The following is a 27704-nucleotide window of genomic DNA, read 5'->3' as shown; positions in this document are numbered from 1 at the left end:
CAGCAGAGAGCATGCCTCTTTCTCTCCCTATCCACCCCAGGGTGGGTATAGCATGTGTTGGATCATGAATTAATCATGATTGCATGAGGTTTTAGAGTCATCTAGACCCAAACCATAACAGTATATATAACTTGAAAGCACTGTGATGGCTCAGGTGAAGCCCAGCTAATCCTTGCTTTGGACGCATCCAGTAAGTTTGATGGTATGAATCACTGTATCCGAGTGCATCTGGCCTGGGCTGCTGGGTAAGCAATTAATACCTCAAATTTTAAAATTAAAATTAGCAATATTAACCTAAAAGTATTAATATATTGTTTCCTTCCAAGAAAAATGACTATTTTCCCCATGTTTCAAAGAAATTAATATTTAAGATACCAAGGAGATCTCTTTGACATCAAGAAAATCTTGGTAAAATTTCACTTATGCAAGTTTCTAGTCTCTTAAAAAAAATCACCTACTGGAGAGGGTGGTGATAAGAAATAAATTACATATATGCTTTACATTGTGGTGAAATTCTGTATATGGCAGGTATAATTATTATGCCTATTGTAGAAAACTGGAAAATAGGAACAAAAAATGTCACTAATAATTTCTCCTCTCAAAGGTAACTATGGGCAACTTTTACCAGTCATCTCTTCATGTGTAATTTGTTTTTATATGGATTTGACCTCACATCATAGATTGCATGCATTGTTCACTTGTTATGTTCTTTTGGACCTATGAATCTAACATTTTCCCATACCAGTAATAGTTAGCTATGAGTTTTCTTTATGGCCTCTAATGAAATAGTTTTCCTAGTTATGAAGTCCTTGGGAATGATATGCTCTTGCCTACTCCTATCTTCCTGCTACTTTGGCGAATGACCCTTGGCATTGGGAATCATCAGTTCAGTCACCATCATCACTTGGACCACTGGAGAAAGTCTCCTGAGCACTTACAGGGTGCTGAGTATGTAGGGTCCCTGAAAACCAAAGGCAGAGCTGGATGGGCCACAATGCAGAGTGGTGCAGAAAGCCCTATATTCCACAGCCATCTGCTCAACTGAGTCTCAAATTTTTCTCCCACACAGTATAACAGAAGCTGCTCAAAAACAAAAACAAAACCCCCAAACCTGATCATCTGCCTTCAACTAGAGATGAAACTCCTTCTTGACATCTTTTCTTATATCTTATCTTTATGCAAAGAAGCGAGCAGTTATTTGGCTTAATCATTTTAAAACTGCCATGTCATCAACATTCAATTTAGTTCTACACATCTGTATTACCCCGACTGTACTATCATGCTGACCTATTCCTCACTTTCCACTGTTATCAGCTCTTGTTTTTAAGTGAATATAATTATTTATGTAATTGTGGTACCCACAGTTTATCCTCAGACACAGAATTAGTAAGTGTCAAAGTTAAACATAAAGATAACCATCTGAAACATTTGTGTTGGCTACCTCTCTGGGTTTAGGGAATCTTTAGTCATACTTATCATAGTTCCTATAGTTAGTGCTATTAAATAAACTTCTCTAGTAATGTAATGGACAAGTGATTATGCAGAGAAGACAGAAAAATTAACTGGGAGATAGAGAAACTGATCTAAGATTCTGAATGGTCTAAGGTTCTAGCTGTCTAGTTGCATAGCTGTAAGACCTAAAGGAACCCCTCTGACTCTGCTTTCCGTCTCAAAGACAGGAACACTAACTTTCACTTTATCAACCTTACAAAGTGTTTATTTACAACAAATTAAGTAATACACATGAAAATACTTTATAGGCTGGGGGCTCAGTGACAGAACACTTACTTAGTATGTGTGAGGCCGAGTTCAAACCAGCAACTCCCGTGCACCCCCACACAGAGTAACTGATAGCTTATAAACAACTACACATGTAAGGGGAAAATATTTTCCTTCTAAATAAAAGGGCAGGGATGCATGAAACAATACCAAGCATATCCATACTGGTCTTTGAACTCCTGCCTGGCTGCCCATCTGAGGTGCTGGGATTGAAACTGGGGCCTTGTGCATAATCAGGAGCACTCCATCACTGGGCAACACTCCTAGCACTGTAGTTTGGGATTTTGTCTGTATTTTTTAAAAAAATCTATATTCTTATAACTGGCCTATAGTACTAAAACACAGATTATTTTGAAAGATTTTATCCACAATCACCCAGCTGCCCTCCACACATGCACCATGCTAACTGGAGGGCTGGCTAGCTCCATGCTGTGTTAGAGGATGCTCAAGTGTTAGAGCAGAATAAACTGACATGCTGTATCTCAAGGCACCCGCAACCAGCTAAAGAGGCACCAGGGACAGTTAAGGAATTAGAGGTGGGAAAGATTAGGGTCATTGAGATTATGAAATTTTAAAACTAAAAAAAGTATAAACAGCTTAGAATTTAAAGAACTGTTAAAGAGATAGCATTTCCCAAGGAGGGAGACTATTATCTGAACTCCTAGACAAGTGAGACTGTGAAGCTATTAAACGCAACTCCTCCAGAGCCTGACATTTGATTACATTTAATATTCATCTTTTGCTTCCCTTCTTCTTCCTCCCCCGTATACCATGTGTTCTTGCCCCAACCTCCCACTTTTTCCTCCTTTGACTTATTTCCATTTCTACCCCACCTAACAGACTGGGTGGAGTTCCCTACTGGTTTCTTTAAGCCGTCCTTGCCTGGCTTTTCTGGGACACACCTCATGCCCCACCAGGAATTTCCTCTTTGGAAAAATCACATCTCGAGAATCCTTGCAAAGGAGACAGAAATAATAGTGCCTTTAAAAAGAAAAATAGAATAAAGTCTTTAAGTTCCAAGCTGTTTCCCTAAGAGAAGAAATGGGGGAAAGAGAAGCAATGCTGGTTCCAAACCGGCTTCAAGTTGGTCACTGGTGGTGGCACCTGGCATTCTCATTCCATCCCGGCAGTCAGTCAAAGCCAGTCAGTCAAAGCGGGTTAGGGAAGGAACAGATGGGCGGGCAGACAGACTTGCAAAGAGGAGCAGGAAGAGGTAAAATAAAAGTAGATGAGAAAGGGGGTGTCAAACAGGGAACGAGGATGGGGTAAAGGGAGTAAGGACCAAAAGAAGGAAGAAAAGCAGGAGGAACAGAGGAAGGACTGGACAGACCCACAGAAACAAATGAGGAGAGAGAGGCTGGGGTGTGAACAGGAGTGGGAGGAGAGACAAGTGGGATGGTCAGGGCCGGGCTGGGCGGCGCGGGAGACTGCCATGCCTAGCCTACTGTGTGTACTTCCTTACACTGTCGTCAGTGGCTGCCTTATCTATTTTCACCTCTGGCAGGAGCCGCCCGCCGATGTGGGAGCCCGGCCCGCCGATGAGCGACACCACGCCGTTGCAGTCCACCGTGCTGTTGCGCTTCACGCTGCGCCGCAGGCTGGGAAAGATGCGCGAGGAGCGGCTGCCCTGGCTGTACCCGCTGTAGCCGCTGTAGCTGCTGCGGCGCTCTCGGGCCCGGATGGGGATGAACAGCGAGTCGCGGCGGCCCTCGCTCTCCTCCACCGTGCTGTGCTCGTCGTCGGCGAACTCATTCTCCGAGCCAGGGTCTCGGAAGCGCCCCGGCCCCCGGAAGCTGAAGATGCTGCTCTTGCTGTTGTGGCGGGAGAGGAAGGGGGAGCCCGGGATGCTGAGCAGTGACTGCAGGGCAGAAAGAGAGAGAGAAAGTGGCGCGAGACCTCCGGGTCCAGTGGGGGGCAGGGGCTGGGCTCCCGGGCCGCCACACCTTCGCAGTCCTGTCAGAACAGCAGTCCTGTCTCCTTAAAGATCTGCCGTTCACCTCCCACTGTCACTTGGTTTCCTAGCGCTGGGATACACCTGTGCTTGACCATGAACTTCCTGTTCCCTTAACGCTAACACGGAGCCGCTTCTGGCTGATGTTCCAGGGTGCCGATCTGTGGCGAAGTGCATCTCTGCATTTCTGACGGTCAAGCTTACTCAAGATACTCCTTGTGCATTCTGGTCTCTGGTCTTTCAGCTTTTCAGTTATGTCGAAAACTATATACACTTCCTCCCTCCACATTTCAAAGTCAACATTTTTTTTTTTAAGTTTTAACTATGTAATTCCCAGCTGACCAGTTATAAAATTACATAATTCCTAAGTAAACTCTTCTTTACAACCTGGAAAACTTTTTTTTTCTCCTTCAACTCATATTTCCAAATTCACTAGAAAATTTTATGCAGATGTATTTTAAACGTTTTAATGTATTCTACTGATCACTCTTGAACACTCTGCAATGAACGAGAAACAACTTTAAAATTAGAAATTTTTCCTGTGACCAACAAGTCCCTAAGAAATTTCTTAAAATTCTCCTGGATTTTCATTATAATTCTCATGAATAACTGATCAAGCTACACATTTTATAAGTAGTTTAAAAATAAAATTTAAAAAAATGCATTGGGCTGGGGAGATGGCTCAGTAGAATAAGCACTTGCTTGGCAAGCGCAAGGGCCTGAGTTCAAACACTGGTTCTGCCAAAAAAAAAAAAAAATATTAAAAGAAATTTTAAAAATGCATCTCAAGTGAAATGGATGAGAATTTTTCAAAATTTGCTGATAGTGCTATCAATTAGAATGAGATGGCTCACCATCAATTCCCCCTCCTTCTAATAATAGATTTTAAGTGCTGAGAAACCTTATTTACATAAATATTATCTTGGGAAGGAATACATTTGTTGTAGTAACATTACTTAGTTCTTTGGACTCCTTCCAAGTTATACACCAAAAATGACACAGTGAACTATTACCAAAATATATTGTAATGATCTATCAGCTGACAAATTAGGTGCCATTTTAATTTTCTGGAAAATAAAGAGCTGAAAACCCAAAACAAGAATTTGTTACAGTTGATTTCTGAAAAAGATTCAAAAAAGGATTATTTATTAATAATTATAGGGGTTATTACTACATGAGCTCCTCTTTTACTTAAAGGCACATGCTGTAACCCAACATTAAAGGCTGGAATATGTAAAAAACATTGTTAACTTCTTTACATCACTGGTAACATTCTGTGATAAAATGACTTTATCTTATCAAATGCATAAAGTATATTTTAATCAACACTTTGAAAGGTACAATACATATTGTGAAAGGGAAAGAAATTGCTCAGAAGGAAAGAACAACTGTGATGAGGGGAAGGAGAAAAGAAAAAAGGAAGGGAAAAACATATACACATACATATATACACAGTAGCTAAAATAATTGTACTACTAATCCGTGTTTGTGTACTGAAAGGAATAGTTAATGCTTAAATTTTTTCTGACCAATTTTACATGCATATGCAATGTAACAACCACTGTTGAATTCCTATCAACTTGTTTTTTAAAATTCTGTATCATTTCTAATTTTTTAAATGTTTATTCTCTTTAAAGTAAAAGTTTTTAAAAAATGCATTGCCTTAAGAGCATTTTCTTTCTTTCTTTCTTTCTTTCTTTCTTTCTTTCTTTCTTTCTTTCTCTTTTTTTTTTTTTTTGTATTTAGTATAGGGTCTACAGGGTCTCGCTACTTAGATTGGACTCGTAGTGATCCAGCTGTGTTCAGCCTCCCAAGCACTGGCATTACAGGCAGGCACCATCAAGCCCAGTCTCAATCACCATCTCAGTGTGCTCCGTGGGTGGGACCAGCACAGCAGGCCAGGGGATCGAACTCCCAACCCCTGTGTCTGTCTAAACAGGCATTTTAATCCAATGAGCTATCTAAATGCTTCCCTTAGGAGCATTTCTTGTTTTTGTTTTTGTTTTTGTTAATATATATAGAACCGGGGATTGAACTCAGGCACTTGCACTTGCCAGGGAAGCGCTTATTCCACTGAGTCATCTCCCCAGCCCCCAAGGACTTTTTTTTCTCTGAATGCCTTCAGGGCAGGTTTGGCTGGCTAGAGCGTTGTGGGGATCGAACTCCAGCAACCTGAGGCTGACAGCTTTGTGGAAGCAGCCACTCAAAGAACTGAGCTAGGGCCAGCCCCCACCCCCCCTTAGGAGCATTTCTGACCATTAAAAAAAAGCTTTACAGCCACAGATTTAGTCTATTTATGACTATCACATGATCTAGTTGGCAACTCCATCCTCAATGTCAAAGCAATTGGCTAGATTAGGCTTATTTTTAGTTGAAGAAGTATTACTTCATTTTTAATATTTTTATAAATGTACAGTACTCCAGTGACAATCACCTGAATACTGAATTTACAAAATCCTAACATCCTTGATTACAACTGTTTCACTCTTAGGAGAAATATGTAAATAATAGATAAATTCAGAAAGCTTTACAATCGATTTAAGGTTCCTGGAATAAAAATTTTTTATAGCCACTAATATTTTCTTTTTCTTGTTTTGAATTCACTCTGATGATCCTCCTAGCTCAGCCTCTCAAGTGCTGGAATTACAGGTATGGGCCACCCCACTCAATATTATAGCCACTAATGTTTTCAATTATCCCTTTGTTGGGCATCCCAAGATTTCTGTACAATAGAACAATGCACAACATTAAGTGCAGGATAAGAACTGAGTACTGTTTGGGTGAGTGGAAGGTGAGAGGAGAATGCTGACAGAGGAAAAGAGAGCCAGTGCGACAGAATCGTGAGCTCAGGCACAGCTACACAGAAGTCAAAGGCTTGGAAATCAAACTCCTTAAAACTGTACTTAGCAAGTCTTTAAGTACCTCAAAGCCCAGTTTGAGGGCCACCACTCTAAAAGAAATGAATGTAGCAAACATGTGACACTAGGTAATCTTCCTCACTACCTTGAGATATTTAGTTTGTCCAAATGAGGCGGAAGCAACTTTGAGGGCCAGTCTGACAGCTCAGTGGACGGACCAAAGCGCCTGGTTAGGCAGAGCACAGTGGTCAGGTTTCGATCCCCGGTTTGTCATGCCAGTCCTGCCCCCAGGGCACAACGAGACAGCGATTGAGATGACATGGTGGCACGGGCCTGTAATCCTAGCACTTGGGAGGCTGAAAACAGGAGAATCACTATGAGGCCAATCTACATAGTGAGACCCTGTCCTAAATACAGAAAAAAATAAATAAATAAATAAAAGACTGAAGCAACTTGGAGAATTTTAAACTATATGTGTTTCTGGCTTAAAAGTGTAGGCCTTAATCTTCTAAAATGGTTGCAGTGTGAAAAGTCTTCATAGGCTGGATCTAGGCCAATAAAATCTTTTTATAGGTAACACTTCTGATAACAACTTGGAAGGGTTGTGCAGCTCCTCTTTATTACTTCTGTCTCTGTCTTGTCTAGAACTCCATTTCTAGTTCTGCACTCACAACCCTCCTACTTTCTGTCTCTTCCAGTCATGTATAAAGCCCTTGCCCCTAGATCCATACATTTTCTTGGAAAATTCTAATTTATTTATTTAGTCTTTATGAGACAAGGTCTTGCTATGCAGCTCAGGCTGGCCTTGAACTTACTTTGTAGTTCAGGCTGGTCTAAACTTACAATGATCCTCCTGCCTCAGCCTCCTGAGTGCTGGGATTACAGGTGTGCACCACCATGCCTGGTCAAAAATTCAAATTTTAGCATGTTCTATTTTCTTTTCTTTCTTTTTTTTAATGTATTTAGTACAGAGTGTACAGGGTCTATAGGGTCTCACTATGTAGATCAGACTTTTAGTGACCCTCCTGTTTTACAGTCACTCAAATGCTGGGATTATACATGTATGCCACCATAGTCTCAATCCTTGTCTCAGTGCACCCCAGGAGTGGCACGGCAGGCCTAGGGATCAAACCCCTGGCCCCTGCATCTGCCTAAGTAGGCACTTTAGTCCGCTGGGCTACCTGGCCAGCCCAGGATAGCATGTTCTATTTTCTTTTTTTTTTTTTTAATTTTTTTTTTTTAACATTTATTTATTGTGTGTGGGGGGCAGCTCAGCCCACCAGGGGGCGCAGCTGGCTGGCATGTGGTGCTGGGGGATCAAACCGCGGTCTCTGTGCTTTGCCAACCTTGTTCCAAGTAGGTGCTTTAGACCACTGAGCCATCTCTCCAGCCCCAGCATGTTCTATTTTCTTACCTGTCTTCATTTGTTATGAAGTCTTTTCCTGAGTTGGCTCTAAGCAGCTCACAAGTTTCTGAGACACAAATGTGTTTGATCACTGGGAGCCATATCAACAAAATCATTAAGCACAGACCATTTACATAAAGGTCACATGTCATGCACTATTTATATGCCTCTGGAAAAAGGATGTGGGTAAGTATCATCTCTGTTTAGCATGACTTATTTTATTCTTCTGCTGCATCCTTGCATGAGAGAGGAGGAGGTGCCCTGGTTGGTTGGGTTTTATGTATGAGTAAAAGCTGCCATGATGTTCCCTTTCTCCAGGTAAGCATATCAGGGCCTCCTCTACTGTACTGTTCTCTTCTCCCACAACACTGTTTGGGCATCCTCACTGAATCGCTGTCTCACTCCCCTGAACCTGCTCTACTCAGGAGTGTGATTCACCAATCAGTGCTAGTATGAGACCTTGTACTGGTTTACAATGAGACATGCAAAGAAATTCAGAGAAACATTTAGAAATTTTTATAGCAATTAACATTGTCATAATATCTAAGAATGTGATAATTTTTCTAGAAATCCATTGTTACTACATTTCACATTAAGGAACAGTTCACAAAAATATTAAAAAAAAAAAAAAAAAAAAAAAAACCTACTGCTTCACCCCAATGTTTGAGAAAAACTGCTCTAAAGAATGTGGCTGGGTAGTGCTTTCTTGGGGCCGGGAGATGGCTCAGTGGAATAAGCACTTCCCTGGCAAGCACAAGGGCCTGAGTTCAATCCCCCATTCCACCCAGAATGTGGCTGGGCCAGCCAAATAGCTCAGTGGATTGAAGCTCCTGCAAGCAGGTGCAGGAGCTGGGGGTTCAACCCTTGAAGCCTGCCGTGCTGGCCCCGCCCCCGGAGCATGCTGAGACAGCATTGAGACTGGTCATGCCTGTAATCTCAGCACTTGGAGGCTGTAAATAGGCGGATCACTATGAATCCAATCTAGTAGTGAGACCCCGAACACTCTGTAGACCCTTCCCTAAAATACAAAAAAAAAAAAAAAAGAAGAAGAATATGGCTGGAAAATGGGAAGTTTTTTAAGAGACAGAGATACAGAGGGAACTGCTTTCAAAAGAAGTTTGTCCCTTGGTTCCCAAGAGACGAGGGCATGCCATGCCCCCCAAACACCACACAGGCAAGTATAAGGGACAGTCAGGAGGCAGGGGGGAAGAGGAAGGCACGGCCCAATGCTTTCTGCAGGGAGGAGTGGGGGAAGCAGGAAGGCTAATCTGAGTATGTGTAGGACTGCACAGTCTGCATGATTTCAGAGGGCTCTGGGCTACCGAGGTGGCACCTAGCTGTCTACTCCCAGAGGCTCAGGGCAGGAGAAATGCTTGTTTGGTACATGAGTTAGAAAAAGTTGTTTAATTTAAAAAAATGAACATCTGTGGTGTAAAACAGAGCAAAGGATTTTAATATAATCAAGTATGAAGCTACTGATATAGTTTTAGATTCCATACTACAACTTTTAAAAAATGGTCAAAGTTGTAATAAGATGAGTTTAGGAATTGTAACAGGAAGGAACATTAAAAATTATCTGCAAAGACTATTAAGACATTCTACCCTTTTCTAACTGTATGTTTGTATGAAACTGGATTTTTTTCCAAATACTTTAACAAAAAAAAATAGTGCAACAGACTTAATGCACATAGAAACAAATATGATCCGGTTTTCATTAAACTAGAGTTTGAAGAGAAGCTTAAAATGTTAACAATACTACTTTCCCCATTACTTTTTGAAAAAGTTCATTTTATAAAAATATATGTAATTTGTGTTAATAATATAACACATAAATTAGTAAATATATATTTTTAAATTTTAGCTATGGTTTCTAAGCAGATAAGTTGAAAGTATACATATATTTATTTTTTTGTACCAGGAATCATACTCAGGACCTCACACTCGTCAGGCAGGTGCTACACCACTGAGCTGAACCCTGGGCCCCAAAAGCATATGTTTAGAATGCTCTTTGAGGTCCTTAATAGTTTTTAAAGATCTAAAGTTAACTTAAAAGCACATAAAAAGATATGGAGTTCTATAACCAAAGAAGTATAATTACTGCAAAAGAAAAATTAAAATACTTTGTTAACACAGACTCTAACTAATCCTTAAAAACTGTACTAAGCCCTAAAAGTACAGGGCCATGTGGTGGGAGATGGGTTGGGAAATGTCTCCAGATAATCTCAGAATATAAAAACATAAAGGAAACTGACCCATGCCTGACCTGTGCTGTGGGAAACGTGATGCCACGCACAAGTGCAGGTCAGCTGCCAGGGGTGCCAGGCATAAAGCTCCAGAGATGGACCTAGCTCTGACATCTACTACTAACTGCATAACCCCGGATCCATTAGTAAGTACCTTTTAAGTTAATTTTAGGTCTTTAAAAACTAATTGTCTAGGCCTAATTTTCTCAGTCATTCTTCCAAATAAAATCCCAGCAAATGCAGGAGTACTGGGGCAGAGACTATGACTACGGGACGAGGTGTGTGTTGGTGTCCTAAGCAAGTCTTGGCAGTTAGTCATGGCCTCTAGGACTCTACAAAATCCTTTAAATGGAGAAATCAGAGGAAGTGGATGTTCATGCAAAGCAGGACAGCTCAGAAACCTAGTTTTATTTTTTGAGCAAGGGAGCAATAATGTAACTCTGTGCTGAAGCCTACACATTAATCAGAGACTATTCATTAGCCAAGCACTACCCCCACTACAGTACTCATTACCAAGCTTGGTGATGGCTCTCCAAACAAGTCAGGATTATAACAAAGTTGTAATCACAGTTTTTCCTAAAAAGGAACTAGGATAAAGGTGATGTGAAGGTGAGGCACAGGTGGCACCAGTCATAAACAAGTCCCAGAAGGAGTTAAATTGGATTTCTGAAATTCCTCCATTCATTTGTCCAAGAATATCTGTATTAGCATTTTTTTTTTTTGCGGAACCGGGGATTGAACTCAGGCCCTTGCGCTTGCCAGAGAAGCACTTATTCCACTGAGCCATCTCCCCGGTCCTTGTCCAAGAATATCTGAATGGCAGCCATGTGCAAAGAAGCAATCGACTCTGGGACTTCAAGAGGAGAGGATATGAACATAAATAAAATACGTACATAGAATGCATTCACATAAAAAGATAACATTCACATAAATAAAATATGTACTCAGAATACACTCACATGAAGATATACACATAAAACCTGAGGAAAAAAGGAAATGTTCCACCTGGGCAATAAGAGGGTTATGGAAATTTTCCTGAGAGAAATGTAAAGAGTAACCACAACATGGACACTCAGAGAAGGAGTGTCTCTTACAGCTTTGTGGAGTAAACCTGGGAGGATAGAAAACAAACATCCTATGCAAGAAACAGTCAGCACATCATTCTGGGTTAAATACTGTGACACAGTAATTGGACACGGAAAAGGCAGACTGTATCCAGAGAGCAGGAGAAGAACGTTATCATCTCTATGTTTAGGAGTTGGGACTTTATTAGCAAATAGAATTAATCTGATTAGGGGAATTCTCTCCCCCATTTTTCTTACTATTTGGAACTGTCAATATTTCCTTTAGCCTGCAACTCAACCTCGCATCTAGCTTCAATTAAATTTTTAATTTTCTACCTTACGGAAAAATCAGAGTGTCAGGGGTCATCTCTTTGGCAACAAATGTAACCACGTCACCTTTGACTGTTCCTGAGGGTTCAGAGAGTGAGGTAAGTCCTTTGAAAGACTACATCTTTCCCCATCTTCTAAGACTACAATCCACTTCTAGTCTTCATTTTCTAGCTGCACCTTTACCTCTTCTGGATTTCCCCCCTGCAAATTATAAAAATGCCTATTTTTATCCACACTCTTTAAAGCTTAAATGAGAAGCCCACATATGTCTCCATTTTGAACTGAAAATGGCAACCATTCTTACTGCAATACTTCCTCACTATTTCATGGTTCAACTTTCATGGACTCACTGTCTCACATGTTTTCAAAAAATATTAACCTAAATTATTCATCATGGATTTTTTGCTACATCGTGGGATTTTGTAGTACAGTATACAGTATGTGTATGTTGTTAAAATTATGTAGGTTTATGAGTTTGGAAAATGGTTAAAAACATTAAAAGTATTTTTAAAAGTGTGGGAAAGGTTTATTTATTTATTTTTCAGTATAGGGTCTACAGGGTCTCCCTACACAGATCGGACTCGTAGTGATCCTGTGTTCAGCCTCCTAAGTGCTATGTGGGAAAGGTTTATAAGAGTATGGGAAGGGTTTATAAAGCCTTAAAATATATATAAATGCTAAAATAAATATAATGTCGCTACTTTGCTGACTTTATCGCAGGGGTGTCTGGAATGTAGCCTCTGCAGTAAGTGAGGGACCGCTGTATGGCCTGAAACATGTCTTTAAAGTCCCCAATAATTTTGACACTTCCAAACCCAAAGGCCACTTCTAATTCTAGTCTCATCAGGTGTTTCTGTTAAATCCCAATACACTGATCACTGTTCTTGCTTTCTCCAACCCTTCCACTTTTAGTTTCCCTAACTCTTGGTTCTCTCAGCACCTCTAATGGCTATTTGTCCCTCTCTTTCTTTAAAATCATAGAAATTGTGGTATGTTCCAGCAATTCCATCTTTTTCTTTGCACCGGTATTTGAATGCAGGATCTTGTGCTTGCCAGGAGGGTGCTTAAGCCACTGAGCTATCTCCCTGGCCCTCTCTCTCCCTTTATAAATTTTTTTTTCAGCTCCCTCTTTTAAGCTCCCAAACCCCAAAGTTTGTTTCTTTGGTCACTGTTTTTTTTTTTTTTTTTTTTTCTTTTACTTTTTTTGCGGAACCGGGGATTGAACTCAGGCCCGTGCGCTTGCCAGGCAAGTGGTCACTGTTTTTTCACCTGACACATTCTGTTTGTGTCATCTCACCAACGTTCCTGGCTCCTAAGGAAAACAACACAGAGAATGGAGAGGAAAGACTGGTTATGCAAGGATACTTCTGGAAACTAAGGCTAAAGAGGAAAACAAAATCAAGTAGGATTAGGAATACTGGAGTTTCTCAGGCTTATTTCACCCAACACAAAGAGTTTACCTGATTCATGATGGAAAATTTCCTCCCTATTCTGTTGTCTGGTAGGCGAAAAGCCTTCCTCCTCATACCATCTTCTGACTCTGACTTAAACACCTTCTCGGGATCCCCTTTCTCCTCTCCTTCAGAGAGTTCCTTTTGCTTCCTTTTTTTTCTCCTGTTACGTCTTTCTTTGGCACTCTTTGAACTGAGTTTAGAAAGTTCAGATGAGCTCCGAGGAGAGCCAACCCCTTCTTCACCTTCTTCCTCGATGGCATCTTCTGAGACAGTGCCTGCTGAAGTGGCCATGGCGGCAGCCTAGGAGAGAAGATACAGACAACAGACAGAAGCATGACTTGGGGCCACCTAAACAAGCCAGTGAGGATGGAGTTTTTTCTTTCCATAGCTAGAGAAAGGGACAGAAAACCAGGCTGTTCAAGGAAGTTATGGTCAGGCCTGGCTGTCTCCATTTTCTAAATGAATTTGACTGAACAGAGTCTAGTGGTGAAGACAGGTTTATTCTTCTGCTTATCTTAAATAAGAGCTTGACTGTCTTCTTAGTAACAAGGGACCACTTCTGAATGACTGGAAATAAAAGCTAATAAACTTTGTTATATATTATGGGGGTAACTATAAAAACCCATGAATATTTAAATAAGGATTATAAAGTTGAGTGTTAGCAGCTGGATGGGGTGGGGATGGAGGTGAGTGGGCCCCTAGGGAGGCTGAGGTAGGAGGACTGAGAATTCAAGGCCACTCAGACAGCACGGCAAGTCTTTCTTTACAAAAAAAAATTAAGCACTAGGGTGATGAGATCACAAGTCTGTTTTTCAAATTTTTATTTTAATATTTAGGTTTTTAAAAAAATTTTACTTTAATACTTTGTCTTTTACTTTCTTTTTAATTAGAACCCAATGTTCACAAAAAGTTTGGTTTGAGCTGGAGTATTGCTCAGTGGGAAAGCCCATGCTTAGTGTACATGAGGGCCTGTGTTCAATGCCCACATCAAAAAACCCCACACCCCCCAAAAAACAACAAAAGACAAAAATGCTATGTGAAGAACTATAAAAACTGCTCTGGTTACTTTTTTTCTTTCCAGTCAGATCACTAAAGAGTTGTAAGAGTCAACAGAAGATCCTATAAAGTCAGGAGGGGTGGCCCACACCCATAGTCCAAGGTTCTCAGCAGGCCGAGACAGAAAGACTGAACCGAGGAGTTAACGGCCAGTGCAGGCAACACAGAGAGACCCTCACCTCTTAAAAAACATAAAACAAAATAGCATCTTAACAATTTGGCCATTAACACAAATGGAACAAATTGGGTTATTGTAATCAGGTTAATGACCTCTACTTGCCAATGAACCTAGAAATGATCAACTGCTGCGGCAATCAGATGGAGTCCTAGTCACTGTGATCTGGCAGAAAGGAGGGCTTGCTGCAAAGAGTGAATCACCAACCTGTGCCTCTTCTTGCTGTTTCTTAAGTTGCTCCAGCATTGCTTTGAATTCAGCCTCTTTTTGCTCTGCTTCCTCTAGTGTTGCCTGATTCTGCTCTTCATAAGCCATGGCCACCACAGCCAAGATCAAGTTCACCAGATAGAAAGATCCCACAAAGATGACCAAGACAAAGAAGATCATGTATGTTTTTCCAGCGGCTCGTAAGGTCTGTAAAGGCAAACCCACTTTATGAGACACCTGCGTCGGATGCAGCAGGCTGAAAACCTCATGAGTTTAGTTCCTCATGAGGTTTAGTACAACTACCAGCAGTTTGAACAGAACGGCCGTTGTTGTGTGGCTCTCCTCTTTCTGCAGAGACCCAACGCATCCCGGGGGGCTGAGTGGTTTTCCTATGCTCAACTCACACTGAGTGACAGAAGTGTCTGCACATTTTATGACAAAAAATCTTCCTGATCCAAATATACCCTATAAGCTCCTTTCATAGAGAAAATTTTGATTTTTAAATTATTTTATTTAAAAATACTCTGGGCTCAGAATTATAATTGACTTCATCAAGTGGCTTTGAAGCAAATGTAAAGAAAAAGAATACAAGACTTTTAGTTCATTTATCCATTGACCCTCGGTGAATGTCAACAGACAAATTTCTTTTTGGAATCAGGTCCACTTCACAGAAAGTCCCCATTTTGAGTGACATCCAGCTTATGCTCTTGTAATAGAATAAATTTTAAAAAGAAGAATATGGTCAGAGGTGGTGGGCACATGTCTATAATCCCGGCTGTGGGGAGGCTGAGGCAGGAAGATTGCTGTGAGTTTGAAACCAGCCTGGGCTATATAGGGAGTTCATAACCAGCCTTCATTATGTAGCAAGACTCTGTCTCAAAAACACAAGCAATAAAACAAAGCAAAAGTGGGCCAGCCAGATAGCTCAGTAGACTAAAGTACCTGCTTAGGCAAGCACAGGGACTGGGGTTCGATCTCTAGCATACCATCCCAGCCCCGCCCCCAGGGTGCTCTGAGCCGGTGACTGAGGCTGGGCATGATGGCGCGCACCTGTAATCCCAGTGCTTGGGAGGCTGAAAACAGGAGGATCACTATGAGTCTGATCTGTGTGGTGAGACCCTGTAGACCCTGTACTAAAAACACCAAAAAAAAAAAAAAAAGAAAGAAAGAAAGAAAGAAAAGAAAAGGAGAAGAGTATTGCTCTATGACAAAAAGAATAGTGGGGAGCATGAAAGAAAAAAGGAGGGATACCAAGGCTATTCCTTTCAGAATAGTGAGTAAGTGGATATCAAAGAACAATGGGATTTTTAGATTACCTTTTTGTAACCCACTATTCTTGAGTTTTTGTTTTTATTCTTTCAATTTTGGATCTCAGTAAAACTTATGTGTTAATCGTATTTCATGAGAAAGATTCACACTTGAGGCTGTCAAACAGAATTGGTAAAAACTGACTTGGGGATCTGAACCAGATTTCTTTAAACAGGTTCCTTTATGCATGAGAGAGGCATGAAACTCACATCAACAGATACCAAAGCAACAAAGAAAACAGTGGGTTGTTGTGCAATTTCTGAATTGGAAGACTCTCAGCAATCACCTAAGCTAACTCTTCTGTCAAAACCAACAAAATTAAACGATGTGCTCACATTGTCTGACAGAATGGTATGGCCATTATTTTTACCTTCCAACTAGCTTGGACAAGTCTGAATGTGTTACAAATCTCAAAAATGTTAATAGATAAACTGCAACTGAATTAAATTCTACTTTCGTACTATCCCAAATGATAATTGTCTAAATGTTCCTTAGTTCTCACTGTTCTAACACCTGCTGTGATAACCAAGACATAAGGGGGATTTCAGTGACCTTTGTTATACCATTTCTTCTGTTTTTATTTTTTTTTTAAAGAATTTATTTATTTATTTATTTATTTATTTATTTTGTGTGTGTGTATGTGGCCAGCTCAGCCCACCAGGGGGTGGGGCTGGCTGGCATGTGGTGCTGGGGATTGAACCGCGGTCCCTGTGCTTTGCTTAGCTTAGCTTTTTCTAAGTAGGTGCTTTAGACCACTGAGCCATCTCACCAGCCCCATTTCTTCTGTTTTTAGACTCCAAAGACCTTATGGATAAAAATTTCACTCATAATGTTTACTATAATGCTCTACACAAATAAATATTCAATATTTCTTAAATGCCATAAAGGAGATATGCAAAGGCTGCCTGGTCTGGGATTTAGTGCCAGGGATTAGTGCTGGGAGCTTCCACAGCTATATATTACTGAGCATTGAAGAAACCGGTATGGTGGTGTATACCTATAATCCAAGCAATTTAGGGATATACCCCAGCGCAAAGGCCCTAGGTTCAATCTCCAGTACTGCCAGGCAAACAAGACAGTTCAGTGGACTAATTGCCTACTTAGGTGAGTGCAGGGACCAGGGTTTAATCCCCAGTACCACATGCATTGCTGGCCCTGCCCTCAGATGCACTGAACTAGCCACCAAGACAGGACATGGTGGTGCATGCCTATAATCCTAGCCCCAGCACTGGGGAGCTGAAAACAGGAGAATCACTAACAAGTCCATGCTGTGTAGTGAGACCCTGTACCAAATACATTTTTTAAAAAAGTCTCTGCCAAATGTATGAATGAATGGAAGAAACAGGGATTAGAGCTGGAGAATTCACTTAATACTGTAAACCTTCCAATTATGGGAAATGCTATCCTCAGATCCTGTTTATTTATTTGTTTTTGAGACAAGGTCTCACTGTGTAGTTCAGGCTGGCCTTAACTCAGTATGGAGCCCAGGATGGCTTCAAACTTGCAGTGATTCTCCAGCCTCAGCCTCCTGAGGGCTGGAGTTACAGGCATGCACCATCACACCCAGCTTTAGATCTTGTTTAATATTTTCACTAACAGTTTCTCACACAGAAGGTCTCCAGTCCCACATATCCTCATGCAGACTCTGTTACTGAATACAAAGAGATATTACTTACCAACTGATACAAGTTTTCCCAGTAGTCCTGGGTCATTAGGCGAAACAAAGCCAAAAAGGCCCAGCTAAAAGTGTCAAAGCTTGTGTAACCATAGTTGGGGTTCCTTCCTGCCTTCATACACTGGTATCCCTCTGGACATTGCCTGAAGGAAGAGAAAGAAATTCACAAATGTCAAACATAATTTCATCTAGTCACAACCCTGGAGATTATAAGTAACATTTGTGTGTGTGTGTGTGTGTGTGTGTGTGTGTGTGGCCGGCTCAGCCCACCCTGGGAGCAGGGCTGATGTAGTATGTGGTGCTGGGGATCAAACCTCAGTCCCTGTGTGCTTGCCCAAGCTTGCCTAAGCAGGCACTTTAGACTACTGAGCTATCTCGCCAGCCCCAACTAACATAATTTTATGTACTCTGTGACCTTGAAAATAGGAAGAGACCATCTACAGAGGCAGAGCAACAAGATGGAAGAAAAATAAAGAAAAAGAGGAAGAAAATAGTGACTAGCTAATTTCGATGGAAAGCCTAGAATCAGGGTCACATGGCCTAACCCTTCAAAATACAGTCCTCTGCCCTACCCAGGACCTAGGCACAGAAAGCTTTAGCTATGGGACCGATGATTGCATTTTTAAGAGACATGCCAGATGATTTTTTCACAGATTCCCATTAATGTGCAACTGAATAAAATTCTACTTAGCTCCTATCCCAAATGACAACTGTCTAGATGTTCCTTAGTCCTCACTGTTCTAACAGCTGCTTGATAACCAAGAGATAATGGGGATTTCAATGACCTCAGCGGCACCATTTCTTTTGTTTTTAAGCTCAACTGCCATTTCTTTCAATGTAATCTCTACTATTTACTATACTACAGAAATAAAATGGACTTCTAGTTGTCATTATATTAAAGCACCAGTTCCTAGGGGATCAACATACTCTGAAAAATGACACCACCCCCCGGCCTTTGTACAGCCTCTGCTTATGAAGCACTTCCATGACTGTTACCTCACTGGCTCCTTCTAGTAAACCTATAAGGAAGAGAGAACACGGTTTATGAAAAGCTCTATTTGATGGCTGACAAAACTGGAGCTCAGGTAAATGAAATGGCTTGCCAAGGGTCTTGGAGCTAGACGTAGCAGAACAAGGATTCAAATACTATGTTGCTCTTTGTTCTAGCACAGGTCTGTCAGGTATAGGACATTTTGGGTCATCTTTGGATGCTAAGCTACCATGTCCTCATTTTATGCAGTATCAACTATGTTAAGACAGAATGAGGGGCATCTACAAAAGGCAAGTAAGCTAACAAATGTTACTGATCTCTATTCTTTTGTGTCTTTGATTTTCACTTTAGATTAGAAGAACCACAGGCACCTAGTAGTGAAATGTTAACATTAGTCAGATAACTATGAACAGAGAGAAAATATGAATCAGCCTATAGGCCAGGGACAATTGTAGAACCTATTATGTGAGCACAAAGAGAAGTGAAAATGTTGTCCAGTTTGATCCAACTAATAATAGGCACATTATTTTAAGAAAGGAGAATAAAATTAGGTGAGCTACTTACCCAGCATCAGAACTGTTCCCACAGAGTAAAGGCTCCAGCATGCCAGGAACTGTGTAAAAATTTGCTAGAAAAGTTTGAAGAGGCAGGAAATGAATAGGCAGACTTAAGTGAATGAGAGAATAAGGTTACACTGTTCCTAATAGCCCCAGCAGAACAGCTATTGATTTTAGCTCCTATAAATCTTTTCCAACAGCAGTGAAAGCAGATGAGAATTCCTTTCCACTAATGACTTTCCTGTATATATATTTACAAATTAAAGCTGCTACCACAAAGCCCTCGATGCACTGGGTTTTTTACATAGGCACCTGTGTTCCACCAAACCTACATGTTAGGTTCTGATACTTGAATAAAAAGTAAGTTTAGGGATAAGTTACTCATCTAAAGTAAGTTTCTGAGTACTCTATCAATTGTCTATTGCTTTTGACAGTTTTGGTGTTCTATTCTTCTTTTTTTTTTTTTTTTTGGTGGAACCAGGGATTGAACTCAGGCCCTTTTGTGCTTGCCAGGCAAGCGCTTATTCTACTGAGCCATCTCCCTGGCTCCTGGTGTTCTATTTTTAAAACTTATTTTTATCAAGATGTTCTAGAACTCCTTACAAGTTACCTTGTCTTATTTTAAACTAGCAGGATTTTAATTCCTGGAATCTCCTTTGCAGCATTTATGGTTACTTAACTGACTTCATTTCTTTTTTTCTTTTGGCAGAACCAGGGATTGAACTCAGGCCCTTGTGCTTGCCAGGGAAGCACTTATTCCACTGAGCCATCTCCCCGGCCCCTGACTTCATTTCTTGAGAATGACTAGTCATGACAATGCTAACTTTTTCATTCGTCTATAGAAATGCCATTGCACCAAGCATTCCTCAATGCCAAGACCAAAGTGCTTTGGCTCCTCAAATGAAATTATTAAAACTCCATAATCGTAGCAGAATCAAATGGTGCCTTAGAGAATGCCTGACTCCATAAACCAGATAAATTACTAAGGTCTACTAGAATAAAGAAAGTTAGGTTCCACAGGCACATTACTGACCAAGTGTTTAAATATCCCTCGTAATCCAGTGAGGAAATGAACACTTTTTAAAAACATTCTAAGCCTAAATTTTAAAGCAAAAGCTAAGGGCATAAGTAAAGAAGCTATAATGTTTCATTTGTTTCAAAGGAATAGAAAAGAGAGAAACGGAGAGAAGGCTGATATTTAACAGCTTCTAAACACGATCCCACCTTGAGGAGAAAAACAGGAGAATGACTGTAAGGCTACTTCTGGTAGCACTGTCATTTCCGTCCTGCGCCCAACCACTTTTTAAGTCCTGTGGTAGCTTCTGACCATATATACAAGGGCCAGGTTTTTCCTCTTGCGGGGAGGAGCCACCTACTTTTATTGTTGATATACTCTTCCCAGTCAAAACCTTTGGTGCCATTTTCAAGGTAGCTCTCGTTGAAGTTTATGGGCCACACCACACACTTGTTTCGAAGGTTCCCCATGAACAGCTGCAGTCCGATCAGGGCGAAAACACTCAGGCAGAATACTGTCAGGATCATCACATCTGACAGCTTCTTCACAGACTGAATGAGGGCGCCCACGATTGTCTTCAGGCCTGAGGAGATAGACCCCCGGAGCCAGAGTCACTTAGAAGTTCCCCTTCACCTTCCCCACCCTTCCTCTTGGCCTCAGCTTCTACTCCTCCCCACAGTACAACCCCCAAAATACGGTTATGGTGAGAGAAATGATGGGTCAGCAAAATGGTCAACTTCCACAGGTATCTCTTTTTGTCATAATTCTTAAAAAGCTTCTGCCAACTTGCAGCTCCTTTTCCCTGGATAAGCTTTCCTATCTTCCCGCAGTGACCCATACTCTTACTCCTCAGGGCTTCATACCTTCAACCCTTCTCTGCCCGGATGCTCCCTTCCACCCAGCACTAACTTTTCATCTTTTGAGTCTCAGCAGAATGATCACTTCCTCTAGCTGTCTCCCTGCTTCTCCAACTCTTCTTCCTTGCCTACTGATGTTACTGTTGTAGTAGCACGTTGTATTTTCCTCCATAGCATTGGTCATAGTTATAATTAACTTTTCACATCTGTCTTATTCCAAATCTATAATGCTGAGTCCACAGTAAACAGCTGTTTAAACAAACAACTGGAAAAATGAAGGATTAAAGAGGCTTCAAGTTTGGAGAAGAAACCAACAGGAAGTTTAAAAGCTAGTAGAAAGAGAGAAGGTACAACAATTTTCCCAAAGCTCTGGAAATACCAGCATGTTGGAGATGTTACTCATTATCAGTCCACTACTTAAGAGTGTGTCTATTTAAAAATACACCTGTCTGTGTCACATGTATAGCTTGTTGGTACAATGACTTTTCTGTCCTAGATTAAAACAAAATCATAATCCATTTTGACTTCAGGTTCAAATCTGACTCAAGAAGGCAGATTTCATAATCATATGGTGAAAAGTCAGTGATAGGATTATACAGAAGAATATGGTTGTATGCTCACACTGTTTGAGTGAGTTTACACACAATTTCCTTGGTTTACTGAAAACGAGGCTATTGTAACATGACCAATAAAACACTGACCCTTCTGGTAGCTACAGGGCCAGGAGGAGCAAAAGGCAGACACATGGGCCTCAAGAAGGGTCTCGGTCTCATCTCTGACGCCCTTTTGAAGGCAATAAGAGCATGCTGACATTTATAGGAATCCTAATCTTGATTTTGAAGTGTGGTCAGACAGATACCAACAATCTTAAATTGTGTGACTTGAGCCATACATCTAATCTCTTGGACTCTTTTTCATTTTAAATGGAAATAATTTCAACTTAGTGATGAAGCATTTGCTTAGCATGCACAAGGCCCTGGGGTTCAATCCCTAGCACCAAGAAAGAACTAAAATGGAAATGATTATAGCTGAATATCATAGGAGCACTGTGATGGTTAAGTGTTAAATGTTATATGTCATGTAACACATTGGACAGTTTACCCCGAGTGTTACTTGGCCAGCGAATTTGTTTAAGTACTGACTATTCTGAAGATCACCAGGTATCATTTCAACCAGATGATTCTTGTATTGCAGAAATTTGATAAAATTGTTGCTTTTATATTTCCTGTTATATTATCTTATAAGAATTAATTTTAAAAATACAATGTTTGCTTCTCATGTGTTTAAATAATTGGACTGATGAGTGGTTAACAAAGAATGTGGTACATAATAAGTAACTTAAATATTAATCAGTATTGTATGGATCTCAGTTTATTCATCTACATAAAAAGATATACAATATCAATCTCAGTGAGTTCTTGTGATGTTTAAATAAGACAATGACTATAAAAAATAACTAGTACATGCACTGCAGATGGTAATCTGTAATAGTAGTTTCATGTTTGGAGTGCCTGTCATTCTGGTCTTCTGAATACAGGCTGCTTGCCATGACATGCCAGTTGCTGCTATGCTGTCTCTTGGGTAGATGGTTGTTCAAAAAGAAGGGGTGGTGAATGAAAGCAAGAGACAGGAAAAGGAATACTGTGGGACTGTCCTGCTTCAAAGTTGTATATGGTTAGATTTTTGGACTTATGTGTAAACATAAGAAGTATATAATTCTTTATGCCTATTTTTAAAATATATTCTAATTTTTAAATTTTTTTTATCATATTCTGCAGGGACTTAAAGTTCAACTTATCAATACTTGATGATAAAAACCTGTTCCATATTATGCCTAAGATGTTTGATATGCAGACAGATAGTGAGGTTAAGCTTAACAGCCTAAGTTGTATGGTAATAACAATAAGCTTCTCTTCTGGAGGGTTAACAACCTAAGTTTGCAGACCAAATTAGAGAAAAAGGAGGGCTGCAAGGAAAGCCAACATTTTGGCTCTACCCTTCCAAGGTCAATTAAGACTCAGGACATATGAGAACTTGTACTGTTACGTCATGTAACTTGGTAGTGTCCCAAATTTTCTGATCAAGGAGATTATGGGGCCAAAGAGGAAAGTGATCGATGATGTAGAGTGTGCCTAAGGAGAATCACATGGAGAGAAAACATTCTCTCAGGCTTTCACAGAGAGCACATTGGCCAAGCAATGGCCGTGACTCACCCACATGGCTGACACTGACAAAGGTTCTACAATCTGAGGTACAGGATCTCAGGATAAATCCTGAGGGGATTTCACTGACCTTATCAGACCCAAAAGCTACAACTCTTGTTGCATAGGTCCTGCTTTACCTTGGTCTTAACCATCCAGCAGAAAAGTCTAAAAACGAAATATAAGAAGTAAAGCCATGGGCTGGAGAGATGGCTCAGTGGTCTAAAGCACCTACTTGGAACAAGCTTGGTCAAAGCACAGGGACCACAGTTCGATCCCCCAGCACCACATGCCAGCCAGCTGCGCCCCCTGGTGGGCTGAGGTGGCCACACACACACACACACACACACACAATAAATAAATGTTAAAAAAAAAATTTAAAAAAAAAAAAAAGAGGTAAAGCCATGCTGCTATGTTGAGCTGTAGGGGACTCAAGTCAACAATTTCTGACATTGCCAATCAAGCAGAAGACCCAATACTATTATTGGCTCCTGAACTCTTTTGGAATATTTTGCTGAGTTTACACGCTTATAATATTCAAAGAACGGAACTTAACAAAAAAAGGGGATATAGATGAATGTCCATTTTGTATCTGTGTATTCAAAATGGTTAGGATAGATATATAGTTACATTCTCTTAATGAATAGAGGGATTTGTTCTAATGGTGTTTGTAAATAGGATATCATGTCCGCATCTTGTACAGCAATTAACCACTAGGAAGAATGTATGCAATGTGTTAATTATTGAAACTGTCCTACCAATTTGATTTGAAACTGTCTCATTGCTATTTGTTTCTCAATAAAACTATGGAACAAAATACCTAGTACAATGCCTGGCATATAACTTGGAAATGATCATGATTATGCATAAATTGCACTTCTCAAAGAAACCTGGTTGGGATAATGACACCACTGCTTGTGGCTAATCTCAGGTAAGTGTTGACCGAATGGGTGGTATAGACCTGACTGACCTTTCCCTGTATTTTGCAAGTAACTACCTAGACTTTTCGAAGTTAAATTCAACAGAATTTTGTGAGTCTAACAGTAGCAATGAATCCCATAAAAATAAGTGAGAAACTTCTCTCTTATTACGGCATTCTGAGAAGGATCTAAGGAGAATTAAAGCAAAGTGCTAAGACTGAGACCTGCAACACTGAGGAAGTAAAAGGAATCCTGCACTTTCCTGCAGTGTCCTTCCCTGGTGAGTGTGGCCGCCCCAGGGATTAGGAGGGCTTTGCCTTGGGGGCCAGGAAACAAGGTATGTCTAGTCTGATTTGCTTTCTTCTGGGCTGTGCAGAAAGAGCATCAACCAGGTAATCAGAAAGAATTCTGATCCTGGCTCAGTCATGACCCACAGGATTTCAGAACCAGTTCAAGGTCACCTCTCAGAATCTTGTTTTCTCACCTATCGAATGTGGATAAACTGCAGCACTGCATGGAATGGACAGTGAAAGAGAAGCTGAAGAATCCTCTCTACAAATCTTTAAGAATGGGGCTTACTCATTGGACTAAAGTAGCTGGAACTTCAAACTGTGTTTTATACCTAAAGTCCTTGGGAAATCATTTCATAATGGCATGAAGGTGTTGGTGGTATGCCAGAGAAAGAAGCCTGGAACCAAGAAGTACAGTGTCCCATGGTCATGGGATGTATTTCCATACCAATGTTGAGACACATAAAAGTTCTTATTATATTTTGACTGAATCAAAATATAATGCACTGGGGACTTCACTGGGTCAATAATCCAATTTTAACATTATGCAGATCTACTGTTTCCAAAGTCAGTGATTTAAAAAGAAATAGTTGGGGGGGGGGTTCACCAAAGAAGGATTGAAAAGCTTCTTTTTCTGAACTTCTCTATGAAGAATATATAGTTAGCTCTCCTGAAGGATTAAGACAATCACTTATCATTTATGCTTCTTCTGTTGCTATTTCAACTGGAGTATAAAAACTACAAAACAGTAAACAGATGAGTTTGTCATAGATATGTAACTTAAAAGCAAACAATTTTAGCATGGATCTGATCTGATTTTCCTGGATGGAAGCTCTGGACAGTTCCAAGCACACATAACAAGAAACCCTAGGCCATGAGCTCCAACTACAGTATTTTGTAGTCTTGTTGTATGAGGAAACCTCTTAGCAGTTACAGGTGTTGGGATGGACATCCAAATCCTTTCCTATAGGAATGTGAAACAGAAGAAGAGGCAGCTGAGTAGCCTTTTCAAGAGAAGGCATGGTAACGCACAATTGTGGTATTTTCTGTCATCACATTAAGATATGTCTGAGAGGGCTGGGGAGATGGCTCAGTAGAATAAGTGCTTCCCTGGCAAGTGCAACGGCCTGAGTTCAATCCCCAGTTCCACCCAAAAAATAAATAAATAAATAAATAAATAAAGATATATCTGAGAAGTAAAAGAACTTAGTACACAACAGAGGGAAAGAGAAAATAAACCTATGTAGAGAAAAGAGGTGCAGACAAAGTACTTCCTGATCCCTGGGGCTTTCTGGCTCAATGTTCAGGATGCCACTGGCCTAGAGAAGCTGTTCCAGTCCTTGGGTTCCATGAATTAATGCCTGTGCTGTTTCCTTTGCACACAGAGATGCTCAGCTAATGTCCACCGTGTGTGGCACGGCACTCATTACTTCCTGAAGTGACCTGAAGGTTTCCAACAGCCATGCTGAACATCTCTTCTCTATAAGCTTGGATATCACTGTTGAAGAAACCTGGGCAGATGAGTCCAAAAGCTACAAAAAATTCAAGTGTTCTGAAGTCCAAGGCTTAGGATATCTTGCTGGTAAGAGTTTGATTGTCTTTCATAAAATCTGAAGTAGGAACTTAGTTAGAAATTATATCCAGCTGCTTGTACTACAGAGACCCAGAAAAACAAATCTTATTTAAGCAAGAATAATCACTAAGTAACATTAACTACAGCTATCTAAAAACCTCACTCTCAAAGATTCTTATCCAGATCCAAGGGAAAATTAGAAGGCACAGAAAAAGAAAGATGATGTGGCTTACTGTCTGTAGGTGAAGGAAGGCACACAATTACACAGCAAAATTAAGCATAAACAGTTATTGAATTATACAATGGCTCAAGCCAAACTCTTCCTCCTTCTGTTAGGATAACAGAATTATATTTTCAGAGACATCAATGCCAACATATGAAGATGATGCCATCAGTGGCTTTCCTAAGCTCACACTCTGCAGTCACACCAGCAGTGGCTAACCAATATATTAAGCAGATCCCAGCAAAAGTGTTTCTGCCTCCACCACAGGTCAGCAGAGGCAAGAAGTTGCTGGTACAATTCCTGACCCAATGCAAGCAAGAATGGAGAATGCCACTGTTCTGGCTGGGATGAAAAGCTGTCTTGCTGCTTCTACTGGCTCACAACACTACATGCCAGAACAAGCAAGAGACACTGACTGAAAACTGATTATCCAAAACAGAGCAGAATGCTCCTTCAAATGACTCCTACACAACAGAGTGTGCAACAGAAGCCACGTGGGGGCAAATTGGACAGCGAGAACTCTTAGAAGAAGCTAACATAAATAGCATTGGTATGCATCTGAGAAGATGTTGGTACATTTACTATAGACCCCCACAAGATAGCTGGACCCAATCTATAGATAGATCAACAACCAGACAGGAAGTCAGGTACTTTTGGAATTTTGAGCAACAGGTAAAACTGTTGCTATAGGATTCTACTCTATTCTATGTCCAAAGGCAACTCTGATTTCTGTCAGCAACCCCTTGAACAAATGAACAAAGCCAACTTACAGGCTATGTCAGAGAAATCAGCTGTACTGGGGCTGGTGAGATGGCTCAGTGGTCTAAAGCACCTACTTAGAACAAGCTTAGCAAAGCACAGGGACCACGGTTCAATCCCCAGCACCACATGCCAGCCCACCCCGCCCCCTGGTGGGCTGAGCTGGCCACACACACACACACACACACAAATAAATAAATAAATAAAAAAGAAATCAGCTGTACTGAGATCAAGGTCTTCTACCACTGTGATGGCTAGATAACTATTAATTCACATTTAATAAATGTTAATTCCGTTTGTAGCTCAGGTTGAGAAATTTAAAGGGTCTGAAGCAATGTGAGCTAATTCTCCCACAAAATGAATACTACTATAGGCCTCAGTAGCAGTCACAAGCAGTTCTCAGCTCAGGAAAAAAAACATCACCCATTCCCAGAGTCCAGCTGAGCCCAGACAACACTGAGGGAGAAGTAGGGCCTTGTCAATTTTCCTGCTGTAAATGTGCTCTTCACAAAGGTGGTGCCTGAAGGTTCTTCAGATAAGGAGTAATCTGGGATAGATTTGGAAGTTGTACACTTACTTACTGGAAACCAGATTCGCATCATAAAGTGTACCCAAAACTCTTGGCTCTCAAGAGTGGGCTCCTATGAATCTTTAGTGCACTTCTACTGAGGGCCACTGTTCAATTTTAGTTGTCTTTCCAAAGAGCAATGCAGAAGTATAAAAGCAATGTGTTTGAATATGTTCTTAAAATCCTTTTTTGTATCTCCCTTTACTATGCAGTAGATATTGCTACATTTGCAACACATATATTTA

At 40.7% G+C, this 27704-nt stretch overlaps 1 protein-coding gene across 1 annotated transcript in view; it reads right to left on the bottom strand.

The window, feature by feature from the left end:
- Nucleotides 1–27704, bottom strand: part of Scn8a (sodium voltage-gated channel alpha subunit 8) — a 138710-nt gene that overhangs the window by 68263 nt on the left and 42743 nt on the right. The window contains exons 7-12 of the mRNA XM_004637833.2: nt 20430–20651; nt 19061–19124; nt 17507–17648; nt 14523–14729; nt 13091–13384; nt 3275–3637 (exon numbers count right to left, since the gene is read on the bottom strand). Coding sequence (XP_004637890.1) covers nt 3275–3637; nt 13091–13384; nt 14523–14729; nt 17507–17648; nt 19061–19124; nt 20430–20651 — 1292 coding nt within the window. The remainder of the gene's footprint in view (nt 1–3274; nt 3638–13090; nt 13385–14522; nt 14730–17506; nt 17649–19060; nt 19125–20429; nt 20652–27704) is intronic.

Source organism: Octodon degus, unplaced genomic scaffold (genome assembly GCF_000260255.1).
Source record: "Octodon degus isolate 3935 unplaced genomic scaffold, OctDeg1.0 scaffold00093, whole genome shotgun sequence".
NCBI classification, from domain to species: domain Eukaryota; kingdom Metazoa; phylum Chordata; class Mammalia; order Rodentia; family Octodontidae; genus Octodon; species Octodon degus.
The sequence above is the reverse complement of the archived record's forward strand: the minus strand, read 5'-3'. Positions and strand labels throughout refer to the sequence as shown.